Source organism: Ranitomeya imitator, chromosome 8, assembly GCF_032444005.1.
Source record: "Ranitomeya imitator isolate aRanImi1 chromosome 8, aRanImi1.pri, whole genome shotgun sequence".
Lineage (NCBI taxonomy): Eukaryota > Metazoa > Chordata > Amphibia > Anura > Dendrobatidae > Ranitomeya > Ranitomeya imitator.
The window spans coordinates 109,034,018-109,055,551 of NC_091289.1; the positions used below are offsets into that span (position 1 = coordinate 109,034,018).

A 21,534-nucleotide genomic window follows, 5' to 3' on the forward strand; every position below is an offset into this window, starting at 1 on the left:
AGACCCCTATGAAGCACCACGTCCGACCTCTCTACCCGTTTCAGCGATTACAAATAGACTTTATCCAGCTGCCAAAAAGTAATGGGTATGAGTATGTGTTGGTATGTGTGGACATGTTCTCGGGGTGGCCAGAGGCCTATCCAGTTCGGAAGGCTTCAGCTAAAAACACTGCTGTAAAGCTAGTTGCCGAACTGATACCCCGTTACGGTCTCCCTGAAGTGATCGAGTCAGATAGGGGTACTCATTTTACTGGAGAAATATTTCAAAATGTACTGAAAATGTTGGGTGTTGAAAGTCAGTTACACACTCCGTATCATCCTCAAAGTTCTGGTAAGGTAGAACGCATGAATGGAACTTTAAAATTAAAAATACAGAAAGCCATGGCTGAAACAGGAAAGCCTTGGACAGAATGCCTTTCACTGGCCCTTTACTCAATACGCAATACCCCAAGGGGTAAGACTAAACTGTCTCCATATGAAATTTTGTTTGGCAGGACTGCCAATTTAGGATGTTATTTTCCACAGCAACTTGTGTTAAATATTGAGTCATTGACTTCTTATGTGCAAAATCTTCAGAAACAATTAACTAAGGTGCATGCACAAGTTTTTGCTTCCCTTCCAGATCCTGACAACACAGAAGGAAGTCACAAGTTGGAACCAGGTGATCAAGTCTATGTAAAAAGACACACCAGAAAGGCTCTAGAACCAAGGTTTGACGGACCCTTCCAAGTCCTGTTGACAACACCTACATCAGTCAAGCTTGAAGGAAAGGCATCATGGATACATGCAAGCCATTGCAAGAAAAGCAGTATAAACTCATGATATTGATGTTAATAATGATAACCTCAACGGAGGCGTGGGATAGACTGAATTCTCTAGCCCCTTTGAACAATAGATTCGTACAACATCATAGAAAATTAGTGCATGACTTGTTAAACAATACACAAACCCTGACAGATTGTTGGATCTGTACCCATTCGCCGGTATCAGCCACAAGTATACCTTTTCTAGCAGTTCCCGTATTAGCAGAAGAAATATTCGCTTGGCCTAATTGTTCAGACAACCTGGCCAACAACCAAATTGGTAATGCTAGGCTATGGAATACTACAATCGCCATACCAATTGTGGGATGGGTAGAATTTCCTTGGTGGCAGGGTAATCTCTCAGGGAGTAACACACATCTACAATATTTAGCATTTAGGGGAGGAAAATGGATACCTAGAAATAAGACTGGATTAACTAATTTAGGACAGGTCCCCACAGAAAATCTACAGCTTAGTTTCAGTACAACCGTCCCCCCCTCTGATGCTTTCAAACCTGTAGTATTGGAAAGATACATACATAATAGAAAATGGAAACATTCTAAATTGTTCCCCCAAGGTGATGCAAACAGTTGTACAAGTAAGCCGGGGAACCTGGTTTGTAATAAATCCGATGAGTATATCAAAGGAATGCCTGTATGTGGGAATCCCGCAGCCGGGTACTGTAGCCCCTTGGGACAAAAACCCTCTTGGTGTATGCTTCAGAATGTATCTAGATTTGTGGACTTGGCTCACAGATTGGTATTGCAGCACTCAGCTCTATGGGATCTGCCTGAAGGTACATTTTGGATATGCGGAGGAGCATATAAATGGCTTCCCGTAGGTATAAAGGGTACTTGTACATTAGGACGCCTAACCCCGGCTACATTCATAATTTCAAATAAACAAGTGAATATGCAAGCCGTGCCCAAGCACACACTGTATAAAAGAGCTGCAGATAACTCACCACGTCCCTCGGGGAGGCCGCATATAGTACAAATGGGAATTCCTAACAAAATTGCTAGTACCATTTTTATTTATCCTATGTTAACACAGATGTGGGATAAATTAGTTAGAGCCACGGATTATCTAGATGATCAGATCTGGGATATATTGGATATACTAAACACTAGTGTAGCTGTACAGAATCAGCTTATAATAGTCACTAACCAACATACCCTGGTATTGGATTACCTAACTGCCTCACAAGGGGGTATGTGTCAAATCATCGGACCCACCTGCTCTCATTATATAGACCCGAATAGTACTATGAGTATGACATTTAAATTAAAGGACGTACAACGACTCAGAGATCAGTATGACAAAGACAATGACCAGAATAAGGATAGCTGGTGGTCAGATACCTTTTCTTTTCTTAACCCAGCCATCTGGTTCAGAGGAATCGGTGGGTGGGTTGCTGGGATTATGCAGAGCATAATACATATAGTTATGATTATTGTAGTCATATACGTACTATTCCAGATTGTGCTCAAGAGTATCTCAGTATGCACAGATAAACTTTGTGTAATAGATGCAAGAGTATAAAGTTTTTTTTCCTTCTTCTCTTATGTTATCCTTTGCTAATACTGATTATTGCGCTTATTTTGCTATCCCTTTGTAATATCTGTACTTATTGCAAAACAAAGAAAAGGTTGCGAGAGTTAAACGGAAGAATTAATACTAGATTTGATTCTCTTATTGAATACAAGCATGTACATGTGTAATACCAAATAAAGGCTTTGTCTTTGGCCCTGTGGTAATAAAATAAATAAAAGAAAATGTCAAAGGGGGGAATTGTGGAGATCAGACTGAACTAAAGGAATCCATCTTATCTTCTTCCTGAGAAATCTCGCTTACAACAAGATACATTTCTGCTGACTTGACATTTCCTTTTATGGAAGTAATCATGTGTGCATTCCTTCTTTCAATAGCAGCCTTTCATTCACCTTCCAGATGATGTAACTTTCTACTGATAAAGACTGGTATAGATTGTTTATGTAAGAGATAGTGAAATATGAGCGCTTGTGCGCATGTCTGTAAAAGTATAATTCTTTTCTATATAAAGGGAGGGCAAAGCCCAGAGAGAGAGATGTGCTCCTGGGCTTCCCCTGTATATGATCACACAATACCTTGTTTGCATGTCATTTACTCTGGATCCCTACCTCTAGTAAGCCAGGGACTGAGAAGGACTTAACAATTCCAAATACAGACCTCCTTGGGATATTAGTTTTGATTTAAAGATTTGCAGCTGGAATATTCCATGCAGTGATATCTAGGCTGTGTTATGTCAGAGGTCCGTGCACTGTTGGAGCAGGATCTCCCCGGACCAGCAGTCACTGCTCCTCCTGGCTCCGCCCACACTGCGCAACAAGCATTGCTGCAGGCTCCGCCCTCACTGCGCAACAAGCATTGCTGCTGGCGAGGGTCTGCCATGTTGTTGTAGGCTCCTCAGCCCTGCCTGCTCTGACCGCAGGACATATGGCCGCCGTTCTGTCCGGACACTAGGCCTTCGGTTCCCAGCAGCTTTTCCTCTTGTGCTCGGAGCGGCGGACAGTGAGGTGACTGTGGAATAAGCGGTGACCGAGATGAGGCGGCCGGCCGCGCTGTGGTATGTGTGTGCGCTGCCGCAGTGCTGCACTAGCGGCCGGGACAATGCAGATGCGGCTCACGTGACTTCGGCACCGCAGCCACATGTGACCGGCTTGTCGGGCGGGGCAGGCTCCCTATGTGACCGGCTGTGTGCGGGGCGGGCTCCCTATGTGACCGGCTGTGTGCGGGGCGGTGCTCCCTATGTGACCGGCTGTGTGCGGGGCGGGCTCCCTATGTGACCGGCTGTGTGCGGGGCGGTGCTCCCTATGTGACCGGCTGTGTGCGGGGCGGTGCTCCCTATGTGACCGGCTGTGTGCGGGGCGGGCTCCCTATGTGACCGGCTGTGTGCGGGGCGGGCTCCCTATGTGACCGGCTGTGTGCGGGGCGGTGCTCCCTATGTGACCGGCTGTGTGCGGGGCGGGCTCCCTATGTGACCGGCTGTGTGCGGGGCGGTGCTCCCTATGTGACCGGCTGTGTGCGGGGCGGGCTCCCTATGTGACCGGCTGTGTGCGGGGCGGTGCTCCCTATGTGACCGGCTGTGTGCGGGGCGGGCTCCCTATGTGACCGGCTGTGTGCGGGGCGGTGCTCCCTATGTGACCGGCTGTGTGCGGGGCGGGCTCCCTATGTGACCGGCTGTGTGCGGGGCGGTGCTCCCTATGTGACCGGCTGTGTGCGGGGCGGTGCTCCCTATGTGACCGGCTTGTCGGGCGGGGCAGGCTCCCTATGTGACCGGCTGTGTGCGGGGCGGTGCTCCCTATGTGACCGGCTGTGTGCGGGGCAGGCTCCCTATGTGACCGGCTGTGTGCGGGGCGGTGCTCCCTATGTGACCGGCTTGTCGGGCGGGGCGGTGCTCCCTATGTGACCGGCTGTGTGCGGGGCGGTGCTCCCTATGTGACCGGCTGTGTGCGGGGCGGGCTCCCTATGTGACCGGCTGTGTGCGGGGCAGGCTCCCTATGTGACCGGCTGTGTGCGGGGCGGTGCTCCCTATGTGACCGGCTGTGTGCGGGGCGGTGCTCCCTATGTGACCGGCTTGTCGGGCGGGGCGGTGCTCCCTATGTGACCGGCTGTGTGCGGGGCGGTGCTCCCTATGTGACCGGCTGTGTGCGGGGCGGGCTCCCTATGTGACCGGCTGTGTGCGGGGCAGGCTCCCTATGTGACCGGCTGTGTGCGGGGCGGTGCTCCCTATGTGACCGGCTGTGTGCGGGGCGGTGCTCCCTATGTGACCGGCTTGTCGGGCGGGGCGGTGCTCCCTATGTGACCGGCTGTGTGCGGGGCGGGCTCCCTATGTGACCGGCTGTGTGCGGGGCGGGCTCCCTATGTGACCGGCTGTATGCGGGGCGGGCTCCCTATGTGACCGGCTGTGTGCGGGGCGGTGCTCCCTATGTGACCGGCTGTGTGCGGGGCGGGCTCCCTATGTGACCGGCTGTGTGCGGGGCGGTGCTCCCTATGTGACCGGCTGTGTGCGGGGCGGGCTCCCTATGTGACCGGCTGTGTGCGGGGCGGTGCTCCCTATGTGACCGGCTGTGTGCGGGGCGGGCTCCCTATGTGACCGGCTGTGTGCGGGGCGGGCTCCCTATGTGACCGGCTGTGTGCGGGGCGGTGCTCCCTATGTGACCGGCTGTGTGCGGGGCAGGCTCCCTATGTGACCGGCTGTGTGCGGGGCGGTGCTCCCTATGTGACCGGCTGTGTGCGGGGCGGTGCTCCCTATGTGACCGGCTGTGTGCGGGGCGGGCTCCCTATGTGACCGGCTGTGTGCGGGGCGGGCTCCCTATGTGACCGGCTGTGTGCGGGGCGGTGCTCCCTATGTGACCGGCTGTGTGCGGGGCGGGCTCCCTATGTGACCGGCTGTGTGCGGGGCGGTGCTCCCTATGTGACCGGCTGTGTGCGGGGCGGTGCTCCCTATGTGACCGGCTTGTCGGGCGGGGCAGGCTCCCTATGTGACCGGCTGTGTGCGGGGCGGTGCTCCCTATGTGACCGGCTGTGTGCGGGGCAGGCTCCCTATGTGACCGGCTGTGTGCGGGGCGGTGCTCCCTATGTGACCGGCTGTGTGCGGGGCGGTGCTCCCTATGTGACCGGCTTGTCGGGCGGGGCGGTGCTCCCTATGTGACCGGCTGTGTGCGGGGCGGTGCTCCCTATGTGACCGGCTGTGTGCGGGGCGGGCTCCCTATGTGACCGGCTGTGTGCGGGGCAGGCTCCCTATGTGACCGGCTGTGTGCGGGGCGGTGCTCCCTATGTGACCGGCTGTGTGCGGGGCGGTGCTCCCTATGTGACCGGCTTGTCGGGCGGGGCGGTGCTCCCTATGTGACCGGCTGTGTGCGGGGCGGTGCTCCCTATGTGACCGGCTGTGTGCGGGGCGGGCTCCCTATGTGACCGGCTGTGTGCGGGGCAGGCTCCCTATGTGACCGGCTGTGTGCGGGGCGGTGCTCCCTATGTGACCGGCTGTGTGCGGGGCGGTGCTCCCTATGTGACCGGCTTGTCGGGCGGGGCGGTGCTCCCTATGTGACCGGCTGTGTGCGGGGCGGGCTCCCTATGTGACCGGCTGTGTGCGGGGCGGGCTCCCTATGTGACCGGCTGTATGCGGGGCGGGCTCCCTATGTGACCGGCTGTGTGCGGGGCGGTGCTCCCTATGTGACCGGCTGTGTGCGGGGCGGGCTCCCTATGTGACCGGCTGTGTGCGGGGCGGTGCTCCCTATGTGACCGGCTGTGTGCGGGGCGGGCTCCCTATGTGACCGGCTGTGTGCGGGGCGGTGCTCCCTATGTGACCGGCTGTGTGCGGGGCGGGCTCCCTATGTGACCGGCTGTGTGCGGGGCGGTGCTCCCTATGTGACCGGCTGTGTGCGGGGCGGGCTCCCTATGTGACCGGCTTGTCGGGCGGGGCGGTGCTCCCTATGTGACCGGCTGTGTGCGGGGCGGGCTCCCTATGTGACCGGCTGTGTGCGGGGCGGGCTCCCTATGTGACCGGCTGTGTGCGGGGCGGGCTCCCTATGTGACCGGCTGTGTGCGGGGCGGTGCTCCCTATGTGACCGGCTGTGTGCGGGGCGGGCTCCCTATGTGACCGGCTGTGTGCGGGGCGGGCTCCCTATGTGACCGGCTGTGTGCGGGGCGGGCTCCCTATGTGACCGGCTGTGTGCGGGGCGGGCTCCCTATGTGACCGGCTGTGTGCGGGGCGGGCTCCCTATGTGACCGGCTGTATGCGGGGCGGGCTCCCTATGTGACCGGCTGTGTGCGGGGCGGGCTCCCTATGTGACCGGCTGTATGCGGGGCGGGCTCCCTATGTGACCGGCTGTGTGCGGGGCGGGCTCCCTATGTGACCGGCTGTGTGCGGGGCGGTGCTCCCTATGTGACCGGCTGTGTGCGGGGCGGTGCTCCCTATGTGACCGGCTGTGTGCGGGGCGGTGCTCCCTATGTGACCGGCTGTGTGCGGGGCGGGCTCCCTATGTGACCGGCTTGTCGGGCGGGGCGGTGCTCCCTATGTGACCGGCTGTGTGCGGGGCGGGCTCCCTATGTGACCGGCTGTGTGCGGGGCGGTGCTCCCTATGTGACCGGCTGTGTGCGGGGCGGGCTCCCTATGTGACCGGCTGTGTGCGGGGCGGTGCTCCCTATGTGACCGGCTGTGTGCGGGGCGGTGCTCCCTATGTGACCGGCTGTGTGCGGGGCGGTGCTCCCTATGTGACCGGCTGTGTGCGGGGCGGGCTCCCTATGTGACCGGCTGTGTGCGGGGCGGTGCTCCCTATGTGACCGGCTGTGTGCGGGGCGGTGCTCCCTATGTGACCGGCTGTGTGCGGGGCGGTGCTCCCTATGTGACCGGCTGTGTGCGGGGCGGGCTCCCTATGTGACCGGCTGTGTGCGGGGCGGTGCTCCCTATGTGACCGGCTGTGTGCGGGGCGGTGCTCCCTATGTGACCGGCTGTGTGCGGGGCGGGCTCCCTATGTGACCGGCTTGTCGGGCGGGGCGGTGCTCCCTATGTGACCGGCTGTGTGCGGGGCGGGCTCCCTATGTGACCGGCTTGTCGGGCGGGGCGGTGCTCCCTATGTGACCGGCTGTGTGCGGGGCGGGCTCCCTATGTGACCGGCTTGTCGGGCGGGGCGGTGCTCCCTATGTGACCGGCTGTGTGCGGGGCGGGCTCCCTATGTGACCGGCTGTGTGCGGGGCGGGCTCCCTATGTGACCGGCTGTGTGCGGGGCGGTGCTCCCTATGTGACCGGCTGTGTGCGGGGCGGGCTCCCTATGTGACCGGCTTGTCGGGCGGGGCGGTGCTCCCTATGTGACCGGCTGTGTGCGGGGCGGGCTCCATATGTGACCGGCTGTGTGCGGGGCGGGCTCCCTATGTGACCGGCTGTGTGCGGGGCGGTGCTCCCTATGTGACCGGCTGTGTGCGGGGCGGTGCTCCCTATGTGACCGGCTGTGTGCGGGGCGGGCTCCCTATGTGACCGGCTTGTCGGGCGGGGCGGTGCTCCCTATGTGACTGGCTGTATGCGGGGCGGTGCTCCCTATGTGACCGGCTGTGTGCGGGGCGGGCTCCCTATGTGACCGGCTTGTCGGGCGGGGCGGTGCTCCCTATGTGACCGGCTGTGTGCGGGGCGGGCTCCCTATGTGACCGGCTTGTCGGGCGGGGCGGTGCTCCCTATGTGACCGGCTGTGTGCGGGGCGGGCTCCCTATGTGACCGGCTTGTCGGGCGGGGCGGTGCTCCCTATGTGACCGGCTGTGTGCGGGGCGGGCTCCCTATGTGACCGGCTTGTCGGGCGGGGCGGTGCTCCCTATGTGACCGGCTGTGTGCGGGGCGGGCTCCATATGTGACCGGCTGTGTGCGGGGCGGGCTCCCTATGTGACCGGCTGTGTGCGGGGCGGGCTCCCTATGTGACCGGCTGTGTGCGGGGCGGTGCTCCCTATGTGACCGGCTGTGTGCGGGGCGGTGCTCCATATGTGACCGGCTGTGTGCGGGGCGGTGCTCCATATGTGACCGGCTGTGTGCGGGGCGGGCTCCCTATGTGACCGGCTGTGTGCGGGGCGGGCTCCCTATGTGACCGGCTTGTCGGGCGGGGCGGTGCTCCCTATGTGACCGGCTGTGTGCGGGGCGGTGCTCCCTATGTGACCGGCAGTATGCGGGGCGGGCTCCCTATGTGACCGGCTTGTCGGGCGGGGCGGTGCTCCCTATGTGACCGGCTGTGTGCGGGGCGGGCTCCCTATGTGACCGGCTGTGTGCGGGGCGGTGCTCCCTATGTGACCGGCAGTATGCGGGGCGGGCTCCCTATGTGACCGGCTGTGTGCGGGGCGGTGCTCCCTATGTGACCGGCTGTGTGCGGGGCGGTGCTCCCTATGTGACCGGCTGTGTGCGGGGCGGGCTCCCTATGTGACCGGCTGTGTGCGGGGCGGTGCTCCCTATGTGACCGGCTGTGTGCGGGGCGGTGCTCCCTATGTGACCGGCTGTGTGCGGGGCGGTGCTCCCTATGTGACCGGCTGTGTGCGGGGCGGGCTCCCTATGTGACCGGCTGTGTGCGGGGCGGTGCTCCCTATGTGACCGGCTGTGTGCGGGGCGGTGCTCCCTATGTGACCGGCTGTGTGCGGGGCGGTGCTCCCTATGTGACCGGCTGTGTGCGGGGCGGTGCTCCCTATGTGACCGGCTGTGTGCGGGGCGGTGCTCCCTATGTGACCGGCTGTGTGCGGGGCGGTGCTCCCTATGTGACCGGCTGTGTGCGGGGCAGTGCTCCCTATGTGACCGGCTGTGTGCGGGGCGGTGCTCCCTATGTGACCGGCTGTGTGCGGGGCGGTGCTCCCTATGTGACCGGCTGTGTGCGGGGCGGTGCTCCCTATGTGACAGGTTGTGTGCGGGGCGGTGCTCCCTATGTGACAGGCTGTGTGCGGGGCGGTGCTCCCTATGTGACAGGCTGTGTGCGGGGCGGTGCTCCCTATGTGACCGGCTGTGTGCGGGGCGGTGCTCCCTATGTGACCGGCTGTGTGCGGGGCGGTGCTCCCTATGTGACCGGCTGTGTGCGGGGCAGTGCTCCCTATGTGACCGGCTGTGTGCGGGGCGGTGCTCCCTATGTGACCGGCTGTGTGAGCTGAGCAGCCAGCACAGGCCCGCCATTGTGTGCGACCTGGGATGCCGCGAGCAGCACCTTTGTGTGTATATTAGTGAGTGCACAGTGCAGAGAGTGTAGCTGGACGGCAGGGCCGGTGGCTTCTTAGGCGGGGGAGAGGTACATGACGTTTTTATCATTTGTCTCTAGAAGAGGCAGCTTATAAATAAGTTCCTCCCCCGGTGTGTGCTGTGCACATGGGGTCTCTTGTGCGGCCATTACTGGGGTCACATGGTTTTAGAAGGTTGGACAGATAACTAATGTCCTGCTGTTCTCTGCTGCCCCCATTCGGCTGTGGCCATGTTATGCACCGGTCTCTGTTCTCACACAATTGTTCTTCCCTCTTCTTCCAACAGTCAGAGCCTTTTTTCCGTCCTCGCAGTCGTAAGTCGGGTATTTTTGTGGACAGGTTGTAGTTTTGGTGTCGCCGTTTATTTTATCATATACTGGAAACAGCAAAAAGAGTAATAAAATCCAAGTGCGGTGATACTAGGAAAGGTCAGTATTCTGTAATTGTGCGGTGATAATAGGAAAGGTCAGTATTCTGTAATTGTGCGGTGATACTAGGAAAGGTCAGTATTCTGTAACTGTGCGGTGATACTAGGAAAGGTCAGTATTCTGTAACTGTGCGGTGATACTAGGAAAGGTCAGTATTCTGTAATTGTGCGGTGATAGGGGAAAGGTCAGTATTCTGTAATTGTGCTGTGATAGGGGAAAGGTCAGTATTCTGTAATTGTGCGGTGATACTAGGAAAGGTCAGTATTCTGTAACTGTGCGGTGATACTAGGAAAGGTCAGTATTCTGTAATTGTGCGGTGATAGGGGAAAGGTCAGTATTCTGTAATTGTGCTGTGATAGGGGAAAGGTCAGTATTCTGTAATTGTGCGGTGATACTAGGAAAGGTCAGTAGTTTGTAATTGTGCGGTGATAGGGGAAAGGTCAGTATTCTGTAATTGTGCGGTGATACTAGGAAAGGTCAGTATTTTGTAATTGTGCGGTGATAGGGGGAAAGGTCAGTATTCTGTAATTGTGCGGTGATACTAGGAAAGGTCAGTAGTTTGTAATTGTGCGGTGATAGGGGGAAAGGTCAGTATTTTGTAATTGTGCGGTGATACGGGGAAAAGTCAGTATTCTGTAATTGTGCGGTGATGGGGGAAAAGTCAGTATTCTGTAATTGTGCGGTGATGGGGGAAAGGTCAGTATTCTGTAATTGTGCGGTGATAGGGGGAAAGGTCAGTATTCTGTAATTGTGCGGTGATACGGGGAAAAGTCAGTATTCTGTAATTGTGCGGTGATAGGGGAAAGGTCAGTATTCTGTAATTGTGCGGTGATAGGGGGAAAGGTCAGTATTCTGTAATTGGGCGGTGATAGGGGGAAAGGTCAGTATTCTGTAATTGTGCGGTGATACTAGGAAAGGTCAGTATTCTGTAGTTGTGCGGTGATAGGGGGAAAGGTCAGTATTCTGTAGTTGTGCGGTGATAGGGGGAAAGGTCAGTATTCTGTAATTGGGCGGTGATAGGGGGAAAGGTCAGTATTCTGTAATTGTGCGGTGATACTAGGAAAGATCAGTATTCTGTAATTGTGCGGTGATAGGGGGAAAGGTCAGTATTCTGTAGTTGTGCGGTGATAGGGGGAAAGGTCAGTATTCTGTAATTGTGCGGTGATAGGGAAAAGTCAGTATTCTGTAATTGTGCGGTGATAGGGGAAAGGTCAGTATTCTGTAATTGTGCGGTGATAGGGGAAAGGTCAGTATTCTGTAATTGTGCGGTGATAGGGGAAAGGTCAGTATTCTGTATTTGGGCGGTGATACGGGGACAGGTCAGTATTCTGTAATTGTGCGGTGATACGGGAAAAGGTCAGTATTCTGTAATTGTGCGGTGATACGGGAAAAGGTCAGTATTCTGTAATTGTGCGGTGATAGGGGGAAAAGTCAGTATTCTGTAATTGTGCGGTGATGGGGGAAAGGTCAGTATTCTGTAATTGTGCGGTGATAGGGGAAAGGTCAGTATTCTGTAATTGCGCGGTGATACGGGGACAGGTCAGTATTCTGTAATTGTGCGGTGATACGGGAAAAGGTCAGTATTCTGTAATTGTGCGGTGATACGGGGAAAGGTCAGTATTCTGTAATTGTGCGGTGATACGGGAAAAGGTCAGTATTCTGTAATTGTGCGGTGATACGGGGAAAGGTCAGTATTCTGTAATTGTGCGGTGATGGGGGAAAGGTCAGTATTCTGTAATTGGGCGGTGATAGGGGAAAGGTCAGTATTCTGTAATTGGGCGGTGATAGGGGAAAGGTCAGTATTCTGTAATTGGGCGGTGATAGGGGAAAGGTCAGTATTCTGTAATTGGGCGGTGATACGGGAAAAGGTCAGTATTCTGTAATTGTGTGGTGATACGGGAAAAGGTCAGTATTCTGTAATTGTGCGGTGATACGGGGAAAGGTCAGTATTCTGTAATTGTGCGGTGATACGGGGAAAGGTCAGTATTCTGTAATTGTGCGGTGATAGGGGGAAAGGTCAGTATTCTGTAATTGTGCGGTGATGGGGGAAAGGTCAGTATTCTGTAATTGTGCGGTGATGGGGGAAAGGTCAGTATTCTGTAATTGTGCGGTGATAGGGGAAAAGGTCAGTATTCTGTAATTGTGCGGTGATGGGGGAAAGGTCAGTATTCTGTAATTGTGCGGTGATAGGGGAAAAGGTCAGTATTCTGTAATTGTGCGGTGATACGGGGAAAGGTCAGTATTCTGTAATTGTGCGGTGATAGGGGGAAAGGTCAGTATTCTGTAATTGTGCGGTGATACGGGGAAAGGTCAGTATTCTGTAATTGTGCGGTGATAGGGGGAAAGGTCAGTATTCTGTAATTGGGCGGTGATAGGGGGAAAGGTCAGTATTCTGTAATTGTGCGGTGATACGGGGAAAGGTCAGTATTCTGTAATTGTGCGGTGATAGGGGGAAAGGTCAGTATTCTGTAATTGTGCGGTGATACGGGGAAAGGTCAGTATTCTGTAATTGTGCGGTGATAGGGGGAAAGGTCAGTATTCTGTAATTGTGCGGTGATAGGGGGAAAGGTCAGTATTCTGTAATTGTGCGGTGATAGGGGAAAAGGTCAGTATTCTGTAATTGTGCGGTGATACGGGGAAAGGTCAGTATTCTGTAATTGTGCGGTGATAGGGGAAAAGGTCAGTATTCTGTAATTGTGCGGTGATACGGGGAAAGGTCAGTATTCTGTAATTGTGCGGTGATAGGGGGAAAGGTCAGTATTCTGTAATTGGGCGGTGATACGGGGACAGGTCCGTAGGGTGCTCCCTCTGAATGGAGGGGGTGCAATGTGGTCTGTACAGTGGTGCTAATGAATCTCAGCCGACCCATTTAAGCCAAGTTCACATTACGATTAAGACACATTTGTGGCTCCATTGCGATTTCTGTCTGAGCCTTGTATAACAATATTCTGACTGACCCAACGAAGGCATCAATGACTATAGTAAATGTAATAAGAGAAGAAAAAGACAGAAATAGTGCAGAAACCCTTAAAGGGAACCTGTCAGCAGATTTTGCCGCTATAAGATGCGGCCACTGCCTTTTGAGGCCTATCTACAGCATTCATTATGGCTGTAGATAAGCCCCCGGTCTCACCTGCAAGTGAAGAAAAATAAGTTATACTCACCTGGGGGGCGGTCCGGTCAGATGGCTGTCACAGGTCCGGGTCCGGCGCCTCCCATCTTCTTGCGATGCCGTCCTCCTGCTTCTTCTTCGCTCCCCGGAATCGCGCTCCGATGCAGGCGTACTTCTTGCCCTGTTGAGGGCAGAGCAAAGTGTACTGCAGTGCGCAGGCGCTGGGCCTCTCTGACCTTTCCCGGTGCCTGCGCACTGCAGTACTTTACTCTGCCCTGAACAGGGCAGAGAAGTACGCTTGCGCAGGAGGGCGGCGTTGCAAGAAGATCGGAGGCGCCGGAGCGGGTAAGTATAATATAACTTATTTTTCTTCACTTGCTGGTGGGACCTGGGGCTTATCTACAGCATTATAGAATGGTGTAGATAAGCCCTGAAAGGCAGTTGCCGCATCTTATAGTGGCCAAATCTGCTGACAGGTTCCCATTAAAGGGAACCTGTCACGTCATTTCAAGCATGTTAAGTGTCCCCAGTGCGTTGTTAGTGATTAAATGTGCAATTCTAACATGTTTTTTTCATTAAAAACGGCACTATAATAATGTCCTAAAAACAAGTTGTATGGTACCTGCTCTTTTAGTCATGGTGTCGCCACCCACTCAATTTGATTGATTTCCCTGGTCGGGCCGATGTCACTGGAATCCCGCACTTGCGCAGTGTGGCGCCTGGAGCCGCGCATGTACAGTGTTGAGTGGACAGCCGTGCATCATGGCATATGAGCGGTTCCCTGACTGACACTACGCAAGTGTGGCGGCTACACACTGCGCAAGTGCGGCTGTCGGCTCTGCCCTGCGCATGCACGGCTGCAAACGCAGGATTCCAGTGAAGTCGGCACAACCAGGGAAATCAATCTAATTGAGTGTGCAATGTCCATGACTAAATGAGCAGGTACCATATAACCATATAAAGTTCTTTTTGCACATTATTACAGCACCGATTTTAATGAAAAAAAAAGTGTTAATAATGCCCATTGCATCACGGACAACGCACTGGGGACAGCTTAGATGCTTGAAATGACGTGACAGGTTCCCTTTAATAAAGTGTGAATTGGCTGCACCGGTGATGGTCCGCTGCAGGAACCACCATGTATCAGATAAAGAATTTAAAAATGTATTGAAAAATAAGGGGACAGATATAAGCTCTGTGGAGTATGGCGGCAGGTAGTATCCACATGCGAATACAGAGGTTCAGCATGGGACTGATGTGTTCCTCAGGCCAGGCACACCTAAGATGCCAATACCCTTAGTCTGGTCTGTAAATCAGACCATTGCCAATCATGGTGGCATATTTTTATTCTCCCCATGCAGACTGTTGGTGTATGTGGAATATTGGCAATGTGCACTGGCACATTGGCTGTAATAGGAGCGTGTGCACTCAGTGTATGCTCCATGAGGCACACAGACCGCATCCTTATAATGCGCATGTCTGAACCCTTTAATTGTGCAAAAGTTGGCCTTTAAATCTGCATCCAAATGCAAAATCCCATCAGAATAATCTACAATATAGCACATCCAAAAACGATTAGGTATTGTAAATGTGACCATGCACTTAGAGTAAGACGGTGAGCGCTGAAGATGGCCAGGGCTGCTCTGTTGGGTTTGTAATAAAGCTAATTACTGTTTATGAACCATATTTTTATTATTAGATCTTAAATCCGGGTGTGCCAGCTAGAAAAACGGGATGCACCAATAAATGAGCCATAGCGTTGTGATCTGTACCTTCCTCAAGTCACTGTATAACCAGTATTACTGCTATTCCACGTCACGGTGTCCTGGCGCCATGCAGGAACCTTACACTTACTAACGACAGCTGGATCCTCTCCTAGATCATTGGGAAGTTTCGGGAAGTCTTTTCTAACCTCCGAGGGTAAAATCCAAATCTAGAACTTCTGCGCAGATCAACAATCTGACATACTGACTATAAGGAAGCTGCCTCCATAGCAGAGGTGGAGTATATAATGGTGCGCCCCCTGCCGGTTACTACTGCACTGTGAGATATCTAATCTTAGTTCCCAGATATGGTGTTGTGAGGGTGCTGCTGATTATATGCTTGTCTCAGTGAGCCCTAAGTGTGGTATTGCAGATAGCATTTTTTGCTGTATTTTGTTTTTCCAGGAGGCTTTTTTTAAGATTAAAAAATAAAACGTGAGACCAAGTATTTGTTTTTTAATAATCATTTTCTATATTTTTTTTCACTTTTTAGGAAAGTGTGTTCATTGCCACTTAGAAAAGGTGCTTGTGATCTGCTTTCAAAGAGATTTACAGCTTCATTAGTATACAGGTAATGAAAAAATGTAACTTTTTTGTGCAGCTTTAAAAGTCTGAATATAAAAAAAACAAGCAGGGCCGGGATGGGGGCAGACAGACTAGGTATTTGCCTATGGCCCCCACCCTAGGGGTACCCAGCCAGTGACGTGCCGCTAATAGCGGCACACTATGCAGCCGCTATAGGGACCACTATCATATACAGTCAAAAGCTATTATTGAGGACATGGTGTCCAGTAGTGGAGTTTCTGAGACACGCTGCAGATACCGGAGCCACATGGGAATGAGGAGAGGTGAGTATTGTATATCAGTGAGTATGTGGTGGCCATCATACTGCAGGACTGTGGGGCTGCATTATACTCTTTGGGGAGGGGGCTGCATTATACTCTGATACTCTACACTGTATGGAGGCTTATGGAGAGTGAATTATTGCATAGGGAGGATTATGGGGAGTGTATTGTACTATATGGAGAACTATGGGGAGTATGGGACTATGGGGAGTGTATTGTACTATATGGAGGACTCTGGGGAGTATATTTTACTATATGGAGGACTATGGGGAGTGTATTGCACTATATGGAGGACTGTGGGGAGTGCATTGTACTATATGGAGGACTGTGGGGAGTGCATTGTACTATATGGAGGACCATGGGGAGTGTATTGTAGTATATAGAGGACCATGGGGAGTGTATTGTAGTATACGGAGGACTATGGGGAGAGTATTATACTACATGGAGGACTATGGGGAGTATATTGTACTATATAGAGGACTATGGTGAGTGTATTGTAGTATATTATACTATATGGAGGACTATGGGGAGTGTATTATACTATATGGAGGACTATGGGGAGTGTATTATACTATATGGAGGACTATGGGGAGTGTATTGTAGTATATTATACTATATGGAGGACTATGGGGAGTGTATTATACTATATGGAGGACTATGGTGAGTGTATTGTATATTATACTATATGGAGGACTATGGGGAGTGTATTATACTATATGGAGGACTATGGGGAGTGCATTATACTATATGGAGGACTATGGGGAGTGCATTGTACTATATGGAGGACTATGGGGAGTGCATTATACTATATGGAGGACTATGGGGAGTGCATTGTACTATATGGAGGACTATGGGGAGTGCATTGTACTATATGGAGGACTATGGGGAGTGTATTGGACTTTGGGGAGTGCATTGTACTAAACAAGCAAAATGCTGCCTATTCATTGAGTGATTGGATTGTTTATGCCGGAACAAAAATCGTTCTCAGCAGCACATAGCCCATTGAAAACTGCAGATGTGCTGCTGATAACATGATACTGTATGTGGACAGATTGATCGATCTATTTTTGATTGCTCTGTCCCCATCATTCTTCCTCAGCGGTGTAAAGAGGCCAGGAGACAAGTGTGGAACGACATCAATATTGTCGTTTAGTTGCTTTCACTCAGCACATGTAAATACAACCGAAGTGTTTCTGGGTGATGGGGCAATACGTTAGCATTTGGGGCCTTATTTTGTCTAAAATCAGCCCTGAGAACAAGAATATGTGCAGCCAGGTAGTTATGGCACCATATTGTCCAGCAGCCATCACAATGTTGTGGGCACAGCCGCTAGAGTTTTGTGGTGCCTCCGGCGCTCTCTAAATTACCTTACTATGAATATCTTCTAGATGCTCATTATAATAGAGAAAACCTCACCATGCCGGTGTATTAGTCTTCTAGTATTGCTGCAAGTTCACAAGTATAAATACAAACCTAGATAAACTGTTGTGATGGGGGCCGGAGGGCTGATACCAAGGAGTTGTATCATCAGCAACAGCCTTTTTCAGAATGCAGAGGGTCCGCCGAATCCCTCGGTAATCCCGGCTGTGGCTCCTCCATCTGTCATGTTTTTAAATGTCACATAATGATTTCCATTTTCACAGGTTTTCCTTGTGTGTCATTGGTTTTAGATTATTATTATTTTTTTTTTTGCACTTTTTTAACCCCTTAATGACCGCCGATACGCCTTTTAAAGGCAGTTAAGGGTACTTATTCATCAGCTTCTTAACGACACTGAGAAATAAGGGCATAGTGCCCCCCAGAGTCGGAATTTCTCCATGGTCTCGGCTACTGGGAGTAGCTGAGACCCCAGAGAACATGATTCGGGTCGGGTTTTACCGACCCCCAGCGTTGCGATCTCTGTTAACCGAATAATGGCGACCACAAAGAAGGTCCGATTTCGCACATCAGAGGAGAGAGAAATGGTGTCCACCGTTTTTTTTTTTTATTATTCCCTCACATTTTCTTCTGGGAAGAAAATGGCGGGTACATGTGCAGTGCCCCTGCCGAGATCTGTTGGCTGGCAACAATAGCAAATTTTTCCTACTAGTTCATTTTAGATCATAGATATTATCACAGCGATCAAAATAAACAAATATTAAATCAAACCCCCCTTTATCACCCCCTTAGTTAGGTAAAAATAATAACATTTAAAAAATGTATTTATTTCCATTTTTCCATTCGGGTTAGGGTTTTGCGACAGTTATGGTTTGGCTAAAGTAAGGGTTAGGGTTGTGGTTAGAATTGGGGTGGGTAAAATGTTTATTTTTTCCATCCTAGTTCTTGTGAAGCACCTGAAGGGTTAATAAACTTCTTGAATGTGGGTTTGCGCACTTTGAGGTGTGCAGTTTTTAGAATCGTGTTACATTTGGGTATTTTCTGTTATATTGACCCCCCAAACTCACTTCAAATGTGAGGTGGTCCCTAAAAAGTAATGGTTTTGTAAATTTTGGAAAAATGAGAAATCGCTGGTCAACTTTTAACCCTTATATCTTCCTAACAAAAAAAATTGTTTCCAAATTTGTGCTGATGTAAAGTTGACATGTGGGAAATGTTATTTATTAACTATTTTGTGTGGAACCACTTGCTGATTTAAGGGCACAAAAATTAAAAGTTTGAAAATTGCAAAATGTGCCAAATTTCCATTTTTTTTAATAAATTTACGCATGTTATATCAAATAAATTTTACCACTAATATGAAGTACAATATGTCACGAAAAACAATCTCCGAATCAGCGGGATACGTTGAATCATTCCAGAGCTAAAACTTCATAAAGTGACAGTGGTTAGAATTGTAAATTGGCTTGTTCATTAAGTACCAAATTGGCTCTGTCACTAAGGGGTTAGAAACTGAAGGAGGTAAACTGTGATTTTTTTTATACATTGACAAAGGTAAAACTGATATCTTCCATTTTTGATTGATCCTAGTAGACTTGAATGACTAAGACAGATGCACAAAAATGGTTGAGAATAGGACAAGCACTGAGTTTCATAGAATGAGCACATGGATCTGTTAGAACGTAAAAAATACGTTATTGTATCCATTAAACTCTAAGGCTGATTGCTCACGATCCAGAACTAGCAGCGCTTTGAATGCAGGGCATGTTCACTGTGTGCAAAGTGCTGCCGTCTATTGAACGCAGGTGAATTCGCATGTGTTCACTGATCCGTGTGGATTCACCGCGTCCAATATAGTAACATAGTTATTAAGGGTGAAGGAAGACTTTAAGTGCATCTAGTTCAACCCATAGCCTAACCTAACATGCCCTAACATGTTGATCCAGAGGAAGGCAAAAAACCCATGTGGCAAAGAGTAAGCTCCACATTGGGGAAAAAAATTCCTTCCCGACTCCACATACGGCAATCAGACTAGTTCCCTGGATCAACGCCCTATCAAGGAATCTAGTATATATAACCTGTAACATATAACCAGTCCCCTCTTAATTTTAGTAATGAATCACTCATTACAACATCATACGGCAGAGAGTTCCATAGTCTCACTGCTCTTACAGTAAAGAATCCGCGTCTGTTATTATGCTTAAACTTTCTTTCCTCCAGACGTAGAGGATGCCCCTTGTCCCTGTCTCAGGTCTATGATTAAAAAGATCATCAGAAAGGTCTTTGTACTGTCCCCTCATATATTTATACATTAAAATAAGATCACCTCTTAGCCTTCGTTTTTCCAAACTAAATAGCCCCAAGTGTAATAACCTATCTTGGTATTGCAGACCCCCCAGTCCTCTAATGACCTTGGTCGCTCTTCTCTGCACCCGCTCCAGTTCAGCTATGTCTTTCTTATACACCGGAGACCAGAACTGTGCACAGTATTCTAAGTGTGGTCGCACTAGTGACTTGTATAGAGTTAAAATTATATTCTCCTCATGAGCATCTATGCCTCTTTTAATGCATCCCATTATTTTATTTGCCTTTGTAGCAGCTGCCTGACACTGGCCACTGAATAGGAGTTTGTCATCCACCCATAACCCCAGGTCTTTTTCATTTACGTTTTGCCCAGAGTTTTTGAAGTAAGCACATACCGGTAGTTATACATCTTATTACTTCTACCCAAGTGCATGACCTTACATTTATCCCCATTAAAGCTCATTTGCCATTTATCAGCCCAAGCTTCTAGTTTACATAAATCATCCTGTAATATAAAATTGTCCTCCTCTGTATTGATTACCCTGCAGAGTTTAGTGTCATCTGCAAATATTGAAATTCTCCTCTGTATGCCCCTACAAGATCATTAATAAATATGTTAAAAAGAAGAGGGCCCAATACTGACCCCTGTGGTACCCCACTGCTAACCGCTACCCAGTCTGAGTGTGCTCCATTAATAACCACCCTTTGTTTCCTATCCCTGAGCCAGCTCTCAACCCACTTACACATATTTCCCCTATCCCCATTATTCTCATTTTATGTATCAACCTTTTGTGTGGCACCGTATCAAAAGCTTTTGAAAAGTCCATATACATATCTTCTATTAATAACATTTCTGTTCCAGAGGCAAGCGTCTCCACAAGAAAAATTGACATGCTGCGGTTTTGAAAGACTTGTTGCATGTGAGTGTCCGCAGGTGAGCCGCACGCACAGTGGACATGGGATTTCTGGAAATCCCATCCTCTATGCTGTCATCTGGACGTTGAGGATTTTGCGCTGCATAAATAAGCAGCATCAAAGCCACAGCAACTCCGAATCATGTGCACATACCCTTATCGATCAGGGTTCTGTTCTTTTTAGTAACGGATAGTACACACGTGAGGAACACGGAAGTGTGAATGTAATTGGGAAAGAATACGTAAGGACCTAAGCAGCACTAGCATAGAACTATGAGCTATTTTCACCATTCTGCAGCTATGGTCAGAGTCGGATAAAAGCTTCCATAAAATTGTTTCACATATGTTACCAAGGGAATTTGACACTTCTGCTCTGACTATTATTTTTTTTTAATAATCTTCAATTTATACCTTTTCTATTTTATTTTCAGAATGGGAAACTTGTTATCAAACTCTGCAGATTTTCCTCATTCTGAGGCTCTAAAATCAGTACAGGTAAGTGGACAGTAAGAAGCATTTACATCAGTAATACTGTGCATAATGGTTCAGGAAACAGCCAAAAAGAAACATCTACAGCACGGCAGATCCAACACGTCACACCTGATGAAGGCTTATGCAGGCGAAACGTGTTGTGTTTTATCCTTACCTGTGTTGGATCTGCTGTGCTGTGGATTTTTTTTGGCTGTTCCATGCACTTGTCCTGTTACTATATTGGAGGACTGGGACTGCTACAATGGTAGACAAATTTAAGGGGAATCTGTCACCTACTTTTTCGTATATGAGCTTCGCCAATCGCCATCAGGGTCTTATCTACAGCATTCTGTAATGCTATAGATAAGCCCCCAATGTAACCTGAAAGATAAGAAAAACAAGTTAGATTATGCTCACCCAGGTGCGGTCCAGGTCCAATGGGCGTCGCAGGTCCGGCGCCTCCCATCTTCATGGGATGACGTCCTCTTCCGTGCTTCTGTCTTGGCTTCTGCGCAGGCATAATGAGGGCAGAGCAAAGTACTGCAGTGCACAGGCGCTGGGCTTCTCGGACCTTTCCCGGCGCCTGCGCACTGCAGTACTTTGCTCTGCCCTCAACAGGGCAGACAAAGTACGCCAGCGCCGGAGCCGAGGCAGAAGCAAGGAAGAGGACGTCATAGCATGAAGATGCCAGGCATCGGACCGCACCGGACCGCCCCTGGGTGAGTATTATATAACTTGTTTTTCTTATCTCTCAGGTTACATCGGGGGGCTTATCTACAGCATTA

General features: G+C 50.9%; 1 protein-coding gene across 1 annotated transcript in view; it reads left to right on the forward strand.

Annotated features, from left to right (window-relative positions):
* Window positions 1-3,184: 3,184 nt before the first annotated feature.
* GLRX2 (glutaredoxin 2) overlaps window positions 3,185-21,534 on the forward strand; it is a 45,386-nt gene continuing 27,036 nt past the window's right edge. The window contains exons 1-3 of the mRNA XM_069737277.1: window positions 3,185-3,407; window positions 15,332-15,409; window positions 20,710-20,773. Coding sequence (XP_069593378.1) covers window positions 3,385-3,407; window positions 15,332-15,409; window positions 20,710-20,773 — 165 coding nt within the window. The 5' untranslated portion in view covers window positions 3,185-3,384. The remainder of the gene's footprint in view (window positions 3,408-15,331; window positions 15,410-20,709; window positions 20,774-21,534) is intronic.